At 40.5% G+C, this 13,845-nt stretch overlaps 1 protein-coding gene across 7 annotated transcripts in view; it reads left to right on the top strand.

The window, feature by feature from the left end:
- The window catches only part of usp9 (ubiquitin specific peptidase 9), a 42,695-nt gene that overhangs the window by 11,856 nt on the left and 16,994 nt on the right, over nucleotides 1–13,845 (top strand). For 2 of the 7 annotated variants that reach the window (XM_038284797.1, XM_038284794.1), the window contains exons 9-36: nucleotides 42–177; nucleotides 277–429; nucleotides 1,107–1,211; nucleotides 1,365–1,571; nucleotides 1,647–1,783; nucleotides 2,439–2,477; nucleotides 3,818–3,951; nucleotides 4,042–4,132; nucleotides 4,381–4,494; nucleotides 4,587–4,815; nucleotides 7,261–7,356; nucleotides 7,465–7,676; nucleotides 7,838–8,078; nucleotides 8,159–8,308; nucleotides 8,411–8,531; nucleotides 8,650–8,780; nucleotides 9,779–10,057; nucleotides 10,174–10,299; nucleotides 10,526–10,651; nucleotides 10,777–10,943; nucleotides 11,060–11,168; nucleotides 11,254–11,400; nucleotides 11,505–11,651; nucleotides 11,733–11,940; nucleotides 12,035–12,255; nucleotides 13,094–13,281; nucleotides 13,419–13,592; nucleotides 13,677–13,818. In XM_038284797.1, coding sequence (XP_038140725.1) covers nucleotides 42–177; nucleotides 277–429; nucleotides 1,107–1,211; nucleotides 1,365–1,571; nucleotides 1,647–1,783; nucleotides 2,439–2,477; nucleotides 3,818–3,951; nucleotides 4,042–4,132; nucleotides 4,381–4,494; nucleotides 4,587–4,815; nucleotides 7,261–7,356; nucleotides 7,465–7,676; nucleotides 7,838–8,078; nucleotides 8,159–8,308; nucleotides 8,411–8,531; nucleotides 8,650–8,780; nucleotides 9,779–10,057; nucleotides 10,174–10,299; nucleotides 10,526–10,651; nucleotides 10,777–10,943; nucleotides 11,060–11,168; nucleotides 11,254–11,400; nucleotides 11,505–11,651; nucleotides 11,733–11,940; nucleotides 12,035–12,255; nucleotides 13,094–13,281; nucleotides 13,419–13,592; nucleotides 13,677–13,818 — 4,330 coding nt within the window. Of the gene's footprint in view, nucleotides 1–41; nucleotides 178–276; nucleotides 430–1,106; nucleotides 1,212–1,364; nucleotides 1,572–1,646; nucleotides 1,784–2,438; nucleotides 2,478–3,817; nucleotides 3,952–4,041; nucleotides 4,133–4,380; nucleotides 4,495–4,586; nucleotides 4,816–7,260; nucleotides 7,357–7,464; nucleotides 7,677–7,837; nucleotides 8,079–8,158; nucleotides 8,309–8,410; nucleotides 8,532–8,649; nucleotides 8,781–9,778; nucleotides 10,058–10,173; nucleotides 10,300–10,513; nucleotides 10,652–10,776; nucleotides 10,944–11,059; nucleotides 11,169–11,253; nucleotides 11,401–11,504; nucleotides 11,652–11,732; nucleotides 11,941–12,034; nucleotides 12,256–13,093; nucleotides 13,282–13,418; nucleotides 13,593–13,676; nucleotides 13,819–13,845 lie in introns of all 7 variants that reach the window. The other 5 variants (XM_038284793.1, XM_038284795.1, XM_038284798.1 and 2 more) reach the window with 3 other exon arrangements.

The following is a 13,845-nucleotide window of genomic DNA, read 5'->3' as shown; positions in this document are numbered from 1 at the left end:
AATGAAATGGGAATTTACATTTTTTTTTTTGTTTTCAATAGGTTATTACAAATTTCTTCTTTTAATGGCAAAATGAATGCACTAAATGAAGTTAACAAGGTGATCTCAAGTGTCTCCTACTACACTCATCGGCATAACCCAGAGGAGGAGGAATGGCTGACGGCGGAGCGCATGGCGGTGAGCACAGGCTCTACGGACCTACATCTGCGGCTGTTTTTTTCCCTAAAACTTTTTATGTGAACTGATTTTTCTCATGTCGATCTCTTCTTGCAACAGGAATGGATCCAGCAAAACCACATCCTTTCTATTGTGCTTAGGGACAGTTTGCATCAGCCGCAGTACGTTGAGAAGCTGGAGAAGATCCTTCGCTTCGTTATAAAAGAAAAGGCTCTAACCATGCAGGATTTGGACAACATCTGGGCTGCACAGGTGCTGCTCTGTCACCAACTGTGTTTTAGTTGACTTTTATACAAATTTAATAAGCTGTGCTTAGAGAGCCGCCAGTCTGAATTTTGTACTGGGTTCCTGACCTGTTTTTGTTATGTTTTGATCTAATAACGTTAATTCATGTTTCTCTTGAATTATAGAAAAAAGAAAATACAGAAAACACTTTAAAATATCTAGCCTTCCTGCTAAAAGTGAGCTTGAAGCATTCAAGCTCACTTTTTCCATTTCATTTTTTCCATATCATTTCAGTGAGCTTGAAGCATTCAAGCTCACTTTTTCAATGATAAGTGTGACTAATAGCCATAGTCTCCTTGCTGTTCTTTCCACGTGCAATGCACATGTTCCAATGATTTGGCTGTTAAATAAACTGTCACTATCAATCATTCAGTCACGTTAAGTCCTGTGTTATTGTGAGAAAAGGCTATCTGAGCATTTCAATTGTTTGCCTTTGGAGTAGAAGGTCAAATTTACTCAAATACTGTTTTAAAGTGTGAGCTAATGTTAGCAATAATGGCAGTTTTGGAGCAGATTATTTCCCAACTCCCTACTTCGCAATTGGAAGCAAAAATGTAAATAGTTAAGAAATTAAATCATGTAAAACATCCATTTATAATCCTTTTGGATAATGTTTCAAAATGTTCTATAATGTCCGTTTGCAGGCTGGTAAGCATGAGGCCATTGTGAAGAACGTCCATGATCTCCTGGCCAAGCTGGCATGGGACTTCTCACCTGAGCAGCTGGATCATCTTTTTGACTGCTTCAAGGTATTGCTCACAGAAAATCTAGTGTTTTCATTGTCTTTGTTGAAATTAAAGGCCTTGCTTCATTACATTCAACAATCTGATCAATCCTAACCACTGTTCTGCTCTATTTCTCCTCTTTTTTTTTTTATTATTTATTTTTTTTATTTTTTTTAGGCAAGCTGGACCAATGCTAGCAAGAAACAGAGGGAAAAACTGCTTGAGCTTATCCGGCGCTTGGCAGAGGATGATAAGGATGGTGTAATGGCCCATAAGGTCCTCAACCTGCTCTGGAACCTGGCGCACAGTGATGATGTCCCTGTAGACATCATGGATCAGGCTCTTAGCGCTCACATCAAGATCCTGGACTACAGCTGCTCACAGGTACTTGTTAATTTTTCCTGGTGAAGATTTATGAATGCCCACACATATGCTAAACATGGATGTTTTCCCCCACAGGACAGAGACACGCAAAAGATTCAGTGGATTGATCGCTTCATAGAAGAGCTTCGTACCAATGATAAGTGGGTTATCCCTGCCTTGAAGCAAATCAGGGAAATCTGTAGCCTCTTTGGGGAAGCTCCTCAAAACCTCAGGTAAATCCAAGTAAACTTCTCTCATATCAGTAGGCAGTAGTTTTGTCTTAATACAGCAGTAAAAAGTTGGGTTTATTTTAAACTTTCATAAATCCAATGGGATACAAAAATCCCATTGATGTTTGTATCACCTCCATGGGCTCACCAAGGTGGTTTTGTACTTTGTTTATAAGAAAATGGCTCTAAATATTTATTTTTTTGGTCAGATAAGTCAAAGCTTTTGACTTTAATTTGACCGTTTATGAATAGCGTTTAACAAGAAAGATATCTTCTTTCCTTATAATATCTTTCAGTTAGTCAAACTGAATCTTTCTAGCATGATCTTTAATAATGGAGCCATTGCTGTTTATCAACTAAATCCCTTTAGTAAAAGCCCAAGTATTAAAAAAAGCCTTTACTTCTACATACAAATTACCAGTGACCCACCTCATTTTTCCTGAATTTTATTTTGTTTTTGCTCCTCTGTCAAATAAAGCCTAAATTGAAATCTGTCATTCAGTTATGTTATTGAACCTACCTTTTTAGCAGAAGACCAAACCATTTTGAAGTTGGACTTAACCTAAGAATGTACACAGATCTAATTGTTTTAAAGTAATAAATCACTATTTTAGTCATTGTAGAAACTATGTAGCAGACATCCCTGTTGTTTTTCCAGAAAGAAAATGCCAATTAACATACAAACGAACTTAGTGGGGTAAGTCGTTATGCCAATTCTAGGGTTCTTCCTGTTTCCTTTGTTACACCAAGCCTATCTTTCTCTTTGAACATATTTACAATGCTACAAAACTACATCAAATATAAATCTTTGCCACGAATCACTTTAAACGGTTCTTCTCTGGGTTTCATCTCAAATGACTGTTTATGAAACCAGGAAATTCACATTTGGTGTGAAGTTCAGGTAAAACAGGAATAAACACATGGACGTGTCTGGATTTAAAGAAATGATGGTAGACAATAGGTTTAAGGAGTAATGTTAATCATAACCCAAAAAAAAGAAGGAATTGGTTGCTGCTTTTATTATTCAATTTTTTCAATTTGCATTTTGTTTCGTTTTCATTTATAACTTTAGATACCTGACTCCAACTTTTTTTCTGCTTGTATTTCATGTTCTTTAAGAGTTGTTAGTCAGGATTAGGCACATTCTTAAGTTCTTCCTAATGAAATCCAGCAGGCTGTCATTTCCTGCGGATGAGCAGAGATGTTGGTGTTAAAAAAGAAACATTTAAATAACCAATGTATTTAGTGATGGAAAATTCTAATAACTATTTCTTACCAGTTACTGAAAGAATCCGTTTGGAAACCAAATAACATGTTCAATTGGAAAATAGGAATGTTAGCCAGATCATATCAGTACATGGGATTTGCCTGTGTTCATCATATTACCTGGCAGCAAATATTTTCACATAAAACAGCATTTTGGCAGCATTTGATATTGTGAAATTTAAGCTAATTCGTCCTTTTAGGTCACTGTTTTCTGGTCTTTATTAAAACGTCTTTTGAGATAAAGCCCTTCTATTTCTCCAGCCATTTCCTTTCACTTCAAATCATTCAATGCCATGTATTGAGGAGATTTCATGCCTTGGTTTTCAGCTTCCTGGAATGCCCCCATGGTGTCGCCACTTTGTTTTAAAGAACGATTGGATATTATATTGCAAACCACTTTGTGCGGTTAACTTGTAAAATTATTTCCCATGTTTTTGTCATCTATTTGATCTAAAACTGCCTGAATTAAAGGCTCATATCATTAAGTTTATTTGGGGAGACAAGGCAAGAAATCTCTTTTTTTGATACGACCTCTCTGCTGGTTTTATACGCAAATATAAAGAAACAGTGAAGAAAAGTTACTTTCTTTTCATTGTGCTCTATACCCAATGACAAATCAGGGTAAAGTTTGTTTTTTTTGTTTATATCAATCAGGTTGTATGAAACGTTTTTAAACTTGGTTCTACTGTCAGTTTTGCTTTGTGTTTTCTAGCTTTCTTACCTGCTGTTTGTGTTTACAAATCCACCACTTCTGTTGCTGCTTTGTTTCAGTCAAACGCAGAGAAGTCCCCACGTGTTTTACCGCCACGATCTGATAAACCAGCTGCAGCACAACCATGCGCTAGTCACCTTGGTGGCCGAGAACCTCTCGGCCTACATGGAGACCATGAGGCAGTTGTCTAAAGGTAGCTAAAAAGTCTAATTTTCCTAGATGGGGAAAGCATATCTTAAAGTATTTATAAAGTTTGATTTTTTTGCATTTGTGGGTTTTTTAGAAGAACAAGCCGAGTTTGACCCTCAAACGGTCCGACCAGGAAGCCGTTACAGTCACGTCCAGGAAGTGCAGGAGCGACTTAATTTCTTGAGGTTGGTCTTTTAAGCACATCAGTCTCAGTGTAACAAGTTATTCACTGAAAAAAGTGGGAGAAAATACATGAACTAAAAATGAATCAGGCATGGTAATATCTATCTTTGTAATTAATGGTTGCCTTTCTACCTGTCTGTTATCATGGGGTAGATTCAAAAACTCTTAATTTCACCAAAGAATATTTTGTACTTCTCTTTATCCTTTAGGGAATCGTTTTCCACTATTGATTTTTGTTTCTCATTTCCAGGTTTCTGTTGAAAGATGGCCAGCTGTGGCTTTGTGCTCCTCAGGCTAAGCAGATCTGGAAGTGTCTAGCTGAGAACGCAGTGTTTCTCTGTGACCGTGAGGCCTGCTTCAAATGGTATTGCTTTACTCAGCTATTTTGATCTTTGCTGTATGATTTTATCCTGGGATAATTTTCGCTAAATGCTATTATTTACTCTTATTTAAAAGGTACTCGAAGCTAATGGGGGATGAACCCGACCTGGATCCAGACATCAACAAGGACTTCTTTGAGAACAATGTGTTGCAGTTGGATCCATCCCTTCTCACAGAAAATGGCATGAAGTGCTTTGAGAGGTTCTTCAAGGCTGTCAACTGCAGGGAGGGCAAGCTGGTAGCCAAACGCAAGGCCTACATGATGGATGACCTGGAGCTAATCGGCTTGGACTATCTGTGGAGGGTAAGGAGGGAAGCTGACGTGATTGCAGATAAATGGTTCTGTGTTTATCTCCCTGCTTATATTAATTTAAATAATCAAAAAAATGCTTTGCTATTTAAGCACCTAGAACACCATCTGTCTCTTAAGCTAATGTTAAAGGGGTCATAGAATCCAAAACCAAGTTTATATAGTCATAGATATTAACGATAGTAATAACAATAGTTCAGTAGGTGAAATAGACGTACAGAGAAGTTCAAACCCTATCAACGCCTCCTTTCTCCACAAATCTCACAATTCTAAACTTCCACCATAAACCAGGGGAATTCTAACGAAGCAATTTGGAGATGGTGCGTTATTTGTTTATGACCTGTACTTTTGTTACACCCCGAAATTGACATACAGACCAGCCCACTGGTTCACTGGCCCAAGAACATGAATAGAGGTAGATGTAAGACACCAGTTTAGCTGTTTAGCTACAGTTTGGTTTACTTCTACAAGAATTACAAAGCAGGCAGTTTCTCTATTGAAAATGAGCTGGAACCACGGGCATAAATGCAGTGTTCCAGGCTGCACAGAGAAAGGGGAACATTTTCAGTCTCCCCAACGATCCGAAGACTCGACGGGCATGGATTATTTTTGTTTATCAGAAGATCCCTGCAAAGGTTGATGCTCAGCTGTTCATTTGCTCTGAGCATTTTACCGAAGACAGCTTTCAGAATCTTAGACAGTTTAAAGCAGGATTTGCTAAACTTCTTTTAGTGAAACGAGGGGCTGTTCTGACTGTAAGGCCATCATCACTGCAAGCTAGTATTATTTAGTCGCTAAGCTGTTAATAGCAATGCTAGTATATCTATGGTGACCAGATTTGGGTTTCTGAAAAGGAGGGCACTTTTTTTTTTTGGGAGGGGGCTGCTTGGCCGCTGACTGCACCGGGCATTCAAACCGAGCCATCAGCTCCAGGCCGGGTCCGGGAACCCCAGCGGATGGGGGCAGGGAGCCAGCAGGGGATAGAGCAACTGAACCAGACCCGGTGACGGTATGCTTCCCCCCGCTTGCCTTACCGTGCTTCCCCTCCGCCTGCCCGGTGGCAGGGTCGGGTTCGGTCTCTACGTCCCTCGCTGGCTCCCTGCACCGGACCAGCCCCGGAGCTCACGACTCGGTTCTGCTGTACTGTAGTCGACCAAAATCCCGGACGATTTTGAAATTCCCCCCGCATATTTCTTTAGGTATGAAAAGTAGGACATATCCGGGAAAAAGAAGACGTCTGGTCACCCTACCATATCAACAATTTGATGTTTCAGTGAGTGGGTGCTTGTTGCTATGATGCGTCTTTGGTCAGCAGCTTCGCTCGTTGTAAACCAACCAATCAGTGTACAGCTCATCTAAATATTCATGAACATACCATAAAAGGAAATAAAACATGTTGTTTCATTCTAAGGCTTTTAACCAGGCTTATATTAGGGCTCATAGAACAGCAAATATGCAATTTTTAGCCCAACTAATGTTACACACCCGATTCAGAGACCTTAAGGACCAGCATCAAACACCCTATATAATCATTCAATGACCCCTTAAATGTTGGATTTCAAATGACTGGTTATTATTAGCCGTTTTTTACCTCTGTACAGTCAAAGTGAGTTTGGTGCATTGCACTCAGTGCTTTATTTAAGCATTATAGTTTTCTCATTAGATGAGGAATTCAAGGTGAATTGTTAGGTGTTATCTTCTGAATTATTTTGCTTAGAACTGTAGAAACTATCAAATATTGAGGTGTAACAAGAAATTTAGCTCAGACGGCTTGACAGTGTTCACATGATACTGGCATGCCGTTAACTTTTTCATGAACACAAACACCCATTTAATTTAATAAAAAGAACTGTCTGATGGTGATCTAGTTTTATTAAACCAGAGACAGCCCTCGAGCACTGAATCAGAGGCTACAAATCAGATTATATTGCGGTTTTTATCCTTGTTCCAATTAGTGAGACAAGGATAAAAAAAGCCAAAGGCAGTCATTTTAGCAGAAGAATACAAGTCTCAAAAATGTTCTAATGATGGTTATCCACCCTTTGGTTTATTTATATAAGGAGGCTTCTAATAATCAGGAGTCTTTTGTCATCAACAAAGTTAACATGCAGATAAAATTAAACGTTTATAGAGTCATATCCTCCTTCCAGTAAATCTCGGCTCAGTGGCGTACACCACAGATCAAATGAGAGAATTGTCTACGTCAAAAACCAGTTCGCACAGTACTAGCCACAGTACTAGCCGCTATCCTCGACTGATACAGAGGGTCAGCTTTTGCTTTTTTCTCAGGCTCATAATAGCTTGGATTTAATATCTTTACTCTGGTATAGTTAAGCTTCTAAGAAAGTCTTTCAGTGAATGTATGAACCGAGGCCTGCAGCTCCTAGTTCACAACTAATGCCATCTGACTTGCTTTCCTCCTCCTCTACTCTTATCCAGGTGGTAATTCAAGGAAGTGACGATATTGCAAACCGAGCCATAGACCTGCTTAAAGAGATCTACACCAATCTGGGACCAAAGCTTCAAGTCAACCAGGTACCGGAACCACTTCCTCTGACTTTGTTTGAATAACCATTTCCTGTAGAAAATAGATGATGATCATTAGGCTAGTATTTATGCCCTTTCCCTCGTCTCTTTGCTCAGGTTGAGATTCATGAGGATTTCATCCAGTCCTGTTTTGACCGTCTGAAGGCGTCCTATGACACTCTCTGCGTGTTGGACGGAGACAAGGACAGCATCAACTGTGCTCGGCAAGAGGCCATCCGTATGGTGCGAGTTCTCACTGTGCTTAAGGAATATATCAATGAGTGCGACAGTGACTACCACGAGGAGAGGACTATACTGCCTATGTCAAGGTACAATGGGAATGAGATTCTTATCCCTGGAGTTGGACAGTATATCACTATTAACACGTGTATTTTGATTATTTTTTTTTTTTCTTAGGTTCCTGTTATAATTTAAAACATTTGTTTCTTAAATGTTCTATTGAATATCTGTCTCTTGTTTTGTCATGCAGAGCTTTCCGGGGCAAGCATATCACATTGATTGTCCGCTTTCCAAACCAAGGACGTCAGGTGGATGATTTAGACATCTGGTCACACACCAATGACACTATCGGTTCGGTCAGGCGGGGAATCCTAAACAGAATAAAGGCCAACGCTGCACACACAAAGATTGAGCTGTTTATAGGCGGGGAGGTCGTCGATCCTGCTGATGACAGGAAGCTGATTGGACAGCTGAACTTGAAGGACAAAACGGTGAGTGTGCATCTCCTACTCAAACGCTCCTAGCTCCTCAGCCATCGTTAACTAAACCACATTTATGTTGCCTTACACAGCTGATCACGGCCAAGCTGACCCAGGTGAGTGCCAACATGCCCTCGAGTCCTGACAGCTCATCTGACTCATCCACTGGCTCCCCTGGTAACCACGGGAACCACTACAGTGATGGGCCTAACCCAGAAGTTGAAAGTTGTCTTCCTGGGGTGGTGAGTGTTCAGACTGTCGAACCATGCAGTGATAACTTCACCCTAAAACGTCATGAGGCCTTTAGAAGTATACGATCAGAAACATTTTGCTCTGATTTGCAGATTATGTCGCTACATCCGCGCTACATCTCCTTCCTGTGGCAAGTAGCCGATCTTGGCTGCAACCTTAACATGCCTCAACTTAGAGATGGAGCTCGAGTCCTCATGAAGCTCATGCCTCCAGGTAAATACACACTGACGTAAAGGGTCACTTCTACATCTCAAGCTGACACATGTTCAGCAAAACACATTTTTTTCCTTTTTTTATCTCATGGCTTTGTTGTTTATTTCTGTGTACACAGATAACACCACAGTGGAGAATCTCCGAGCTGTGTGTCTGGACCACGCCAAGCTTGGGGAGAACAGCCTGAGTCCTTCACTGGACTCCCGTTTCTTCGGACCCTCACCTTCACAAGTGCTCTACCTCATTGAGGTAAGGTTGAGTATACATTTATGTGACAAAACAAATTTGTTATGCACTGATCAAGGTCAGAAATCTGTTGATTCCAGTTTTTCTTGAAGAGCTAACAGTCGGTAGAGAATCAGGAAAAAAAGCTTTATTGCTAAACAGTACATGCTGGTCCTCTCAGGCTGCTAAAGCTATGCCATTCAATAGCTGTCCTTCAAACTTTCTTTCTTCACTGTAAAATTGAGAACATATTTGCTGTGAAATACTTAAACTTCAAGTCAGTGTTAGAGATTTCATAAGTTTAAAATGTTTTGGGCATCTTAACTTCAGCACAGCTAGTTTTCTCTGACTGTAAAGAGCATTCTGTGTATATTTCCTAATAAGTCTTGACCCTTAGCTTACCCTTTAGACTTTTTCTAAAATGGAACAATCCTGTCTAGATCAACTGAACATGCTGGGGTTAAAATAAAAACAATAAAGGTAAAAATAATTCACTTACACTTAGATGTCTGTTCTCTGTCTGAAATTGTGAACTTCACTTCGCAGAAGATCAGCTGATTCATTTAGGTTACCACCACTCACCATGCTAGGTGTCCCTGTTTGGTTCTTACTCTGAGCGTATGTCTGTATATTTACTGCTAAAAATCCAGCGTTCTACACTGGAAAAACAGTTTAGTAATAAGTTAAAATTTCCTCAATTAAGTGTATTTACCCTTAATTTGAATAGGTAAATTACATATTTTGCCAATGGAATGAGTATTTTTACTTTTAAAATAAGATAATTAGATAAAATGCACTTGAAATAAGACAATGCAGTTGTTTTCTTATTTAAAATGTAAATTGTCTTGTTCCATTGGCAAAATCTCTTTTCCCTCCTCAATCCAAGAACAAATGCACTTATTTTAAGAAAAATCATCTAGATTTAGATTTTTTCCAGTGTATGGCTTATTATACATTTCTAAATACATATGTGACTTAGCTTATAATGCAGTTCATGGTTAATTTTCTGTTTGTGTCTGCAGGTTGTGTATGCTTTGCTGATGCCAGCTAGTGCCACACTGGGCGAGGATGCCAGTGACTTCCAATATAACTTCCTGAAGAGCGGTGGTCTGCCTCTGGTGCTAAGCATGCTCACCAGAAACAACTTCCTTCCATCTGCGGACATGGAGACACGCAGAGGGGCTTACCTCAATGCTCTGAAGATCGCCAAGCTCCTCCTGACTGCCGTCGGCTTCGGACACGTGAAGGCTGTGGCTGAGGCTTGCCAACCCAATGCTGATGGAAATATTCCTGTCTCTCCGGTTAGACCTCGCTTCTTTTACTAGTAAACGGGCAAACCAGTTCAGCTAGTTCTGGGCTTTTACCCTCTGCTGTGCTAACATGTCCGTTTCTGCTTCTTTTGTGTAAATATGTGCAGATAAATCAGGCTACTCATGACCAGGCATTGGTTCTTCAGAGCGCCCTGCAAAACATTCCCAACCCTGCCTCAGAATGTATGTTGCGAAATGTAGCTATCCGTCTGGCCCAGCAGATTTCTGATGAGGTAAAAGAAGCTTTACATTAACAGGTTTTTATTTCCCTCATTTCACTCCCGGATGTGTTAATCTTACAAATTCAGTTTTATAAGCTAAATGCAGGGAAGTGGAATAAGAACTCAATCAAGTTTATCATTGTGTACCTTTATGTGCCGATTTCTTGTAAAAAGTAGTCTGTAATAACATTAATAATAGATTCAATGGAACTGTATTTTTCATCAGAATTTCTTCCAGGCATCGAAGTACATCCCAGACATTTGCGTGATCCGAGCGGTGCAGAAAATCGTGTGGGCATCGGGCTGTGGTACAGTGCAACTGGTCTTTAGCAACAATGAGGAAATCAGTAAAATATATGAGAAGGTAACGTTTTTATATAAGAAGAAACATTTTACCCTTAAAAGTTAAACAAACAAAGCCAGTTTGGGACCGCTTAGAACTTAACTGTGTATATTCTGTCCTACAATCGATTGCAACGCCTGTTATAGACGAACGCAGCGAAGGAGCCGGATGGAGAGGATGAGCAGGTGTGCTGCGAGGCTCTGGAGGTGATGACTCTGTGTTTTGCTCTCATGCCGACGGCTCTTGACACGCTAAGTAAGGAGAAGGCTTGGCAGACCTTCATCATAGACTTGTTGCTACACTGCCATAGCAAGTAAGCGAATCAGTATCTATCTACCTCATTATTTATTCAAAGTTTTCCAATTTTATGTACATTTGTAATGATTTTATTTTTCCCTTACATTTTTACACTCTTTGGCCCTTCAACAGATCTGTGCGTCAAATGGCCCAAGAGCAGTTTTTCCTGATGGCAACAAGGTGCTGCATGGGGCATCGGCCTCTTCTTTTCTTTATTACCCTCCTCTTCACCGTGCTGGGGGTAAGTGGCTAAAGAGATTAGGGTTGTGTTTCCAACACTCATCTGGATTCTGGTCACCATAATGTTTCCATCATTGCGTGTCTAGAGCACAGCCAAAGAGCGAGCCAAACACGCAGGGGACTACTTCACTTTGCTCCGACATTTGCTGAACTACGCCTACAACAGTAACATCAACCTGCCAAACGCCGAGGTGCTGCTCAACAACGAGATCGACTGGCTGAAAAGAATTCGGGTCAGAGTCACCTTTTAGTTATTGGTTTTTTTTGTTTTTTTTATTTATCTTCTTCCAGTTTCATGCAGTCTTGCTTAAACTCCAGCATGATTTTACTTCATTAGGATGAGGTTAAGAGGACAGGAGAGACTGGGGTGGAGGAAACCATATTGGAGGGCCACCTTGGCGTCACCAAAGAGCTCCTAGCCTTCCAGACGCCTGAAAAGAAATACTACATCGGGTGTGAGAAGGGAGGAGCCAATCTCATTAAAGTATGGAGCCCATCCCAAAGTGAAGATTTTTCCAGTTTTATCTCGTTGCTTATAAATTTCTTCTCCTCTCTTTTTGATTAGGAGCTGATTGATGACTTCATCTTCCCAGCGTCTAATGTTTACCTGCAGTACATGAAGAGTGGGGAGTTCCCCACAGAGCAGGCCATCCCAGTGTGTAGCACGCCTGCTTCCATCAATGCCGGCTTCGAGCTGCTGGTTGCCCTGGCTGTGGGCTGCGTCCGCAACCTCAAACAAATAGCAGACACTCTGACAGACATGTACTATTTGGGTAGGGAGGCGTTTCAGTGACGTTAAGTGATCAACGTTTAACTGTCAAGTGGAATGGAGTTGAATTTCTTTCTTTCTCACTTCTCTACATTCAGGTTGTGAGACACTGACAGAGTGGGAGTATTTGCCCCCTGTCGGACCGCGGCCGAACAAAGGCTTTGTGGGGCTGAAGAACGCCGGAGCTACATGCTATATGAACTCTGTCATCCAGCAGCTTTACATGATCCCTCCAATCCGCAACGGCATCTTGGCCATCGAGGGCACCGGGACGGACGTGGACGATGACATGTCTGGTGATGAGAAGCAGGAGAATGAGGTATTAGAAATTATTAAAAAAGTCGAGGCTAAAGCTTAACCCGAGGGTCCGATTAATCCTATCAATACAGATATTAAATTGCTTGATAAGATGCCTGTTGATTACAATTATCAACCTTATTTCTACTTTATTTTAGTTTAATTGTGTCCCCAATAAAGCTGCTTATTCATATTATCTGCTGTTTACATTATGAGACTAGCAAAATCAATTTAAAATAGTTTTTTTTAATTTCCCCAATAGATTTATGTCTCCTAGAAAAATAAGAATTCCAAATTCTGTTTAAAAACAAAGTGACAATAGACATCTAACTAAATCTCAAATGAAGACAGTTTTTGGATGTATTTCCATGTACGACGGTCAGAGAACATGTTAAAGCTAGCCCTAATGTATTAGGCTGCAGGTGTTGTCCTTGTTTTTCTACTCTGGCTGGAAACTTAATGCTAAATCTTCTCCCTGCCTGTAGCAGGTTTGTGGCAAAGCAACAACAAAAACAGGACTCTGATAATTTGTAGCCTTGGGGGATTTAGATTTTGTTTTAATTTGTATTTAGATCGTCTCCATAGAGACAAATGTGTCACAGCTGAACACCCTGACATATGAAGAAATGTAGATTTTAGCATAAAGAAGCTGAATTGGCCCTAAAATCGGTTTTGTGAGCATTCCCTCCTAAGCCGAGCAACAAGCTGCTTTTAAGCTCAAGTGAATCATGTGAAGAATGACATTTGCAGAGCTGAACTTTCTCCTAAACTTTAACGATGCTGATGAATGTGCTTCTTTGAAGGTGTCTGTCCACAGTACTTATGTATGGCTTGTTACAAATCAGATTTCGTTCCCACAGAGCAACGTAGATCCTCGTGATGAAGTTTTTAGCTACCACCACCAGTTTGATGATAAACCCTCCAGTAAGTCAGAGGACAGGAAGGAGTACAACATCGGAGTGTTGCGTCACCTACAGGTTATCTTTGGCCACCTGGCTGCATCCAGACTGCAGTACTACGTACCGAGGGGCTTCTGGAAACAGTTCAGGTTAGACTTTTTTTATTTTTTCTCTGATGGAACAACATGCCCGTCCATTTGGTTAATTGAGCTCTTGCTTGTTTTTTAAGTTAAAAATAACTACACTCTGAACTAACTCCTGCTTTTTTTTCTTGTGTTTTTCTTAGATTATGGGGAGAGCCGGTGAACTTGAGGGAACAGCATGACGCTTTGGAGTTCTTCAACTCTTTGGTGGACAGTTTGGATGAAGCTTTAAAAGCTTTGGGTCACCCTCCCATGCTCAGCAAGGTGCTTGGAGGATCCTTTGCAGACCAAAAGATTTGTCAAGGGTGTCCCCATAGGTGAGAGAAATTTGAATTTCCATGCACATTACAAGTGTCCAAGTGCTGATAGACGTTTTTTTTGACTGATGTTTCTGTCTTCAGATATGAGTGCGAGGAGTCATTTACAACGTTAAATGTAGACATCAGAAACCACCAGAACCTGTTGGACTCAATGGAGCAGTATGTTAAAGGGGATCTGCTTGAAGGAGCCAATGCCTACCACTGTGAGAAGTGTAATAAGAAGGTAAGCCTGTAGATGGATGAAGAAATC

The sequence above is a fragment of the Cyprinodon tularosa genome, unplaced genomic scaffold (genome assembly GCF_016077235.1).
Source record: "Cyprinodon tularosa strain WSP-4 unplaced genomic scaffold, ASM1607723v1 ctg202, whole genome shotgun sequence".
In the NCBI taxonomy this organism is placed as follows: Eukaryota; Metazoa; Chordata; class Actinopteri; order Cyprinodontiformes; family Cyprinodontidae; genus Cyprinodon; species Cyprinodon tularosa.
The sequence above is the reverse complement of the archived record's forward strand: the minus strand, read 5'-3'. Positions and strand labels throughout refer to the sequence as shown.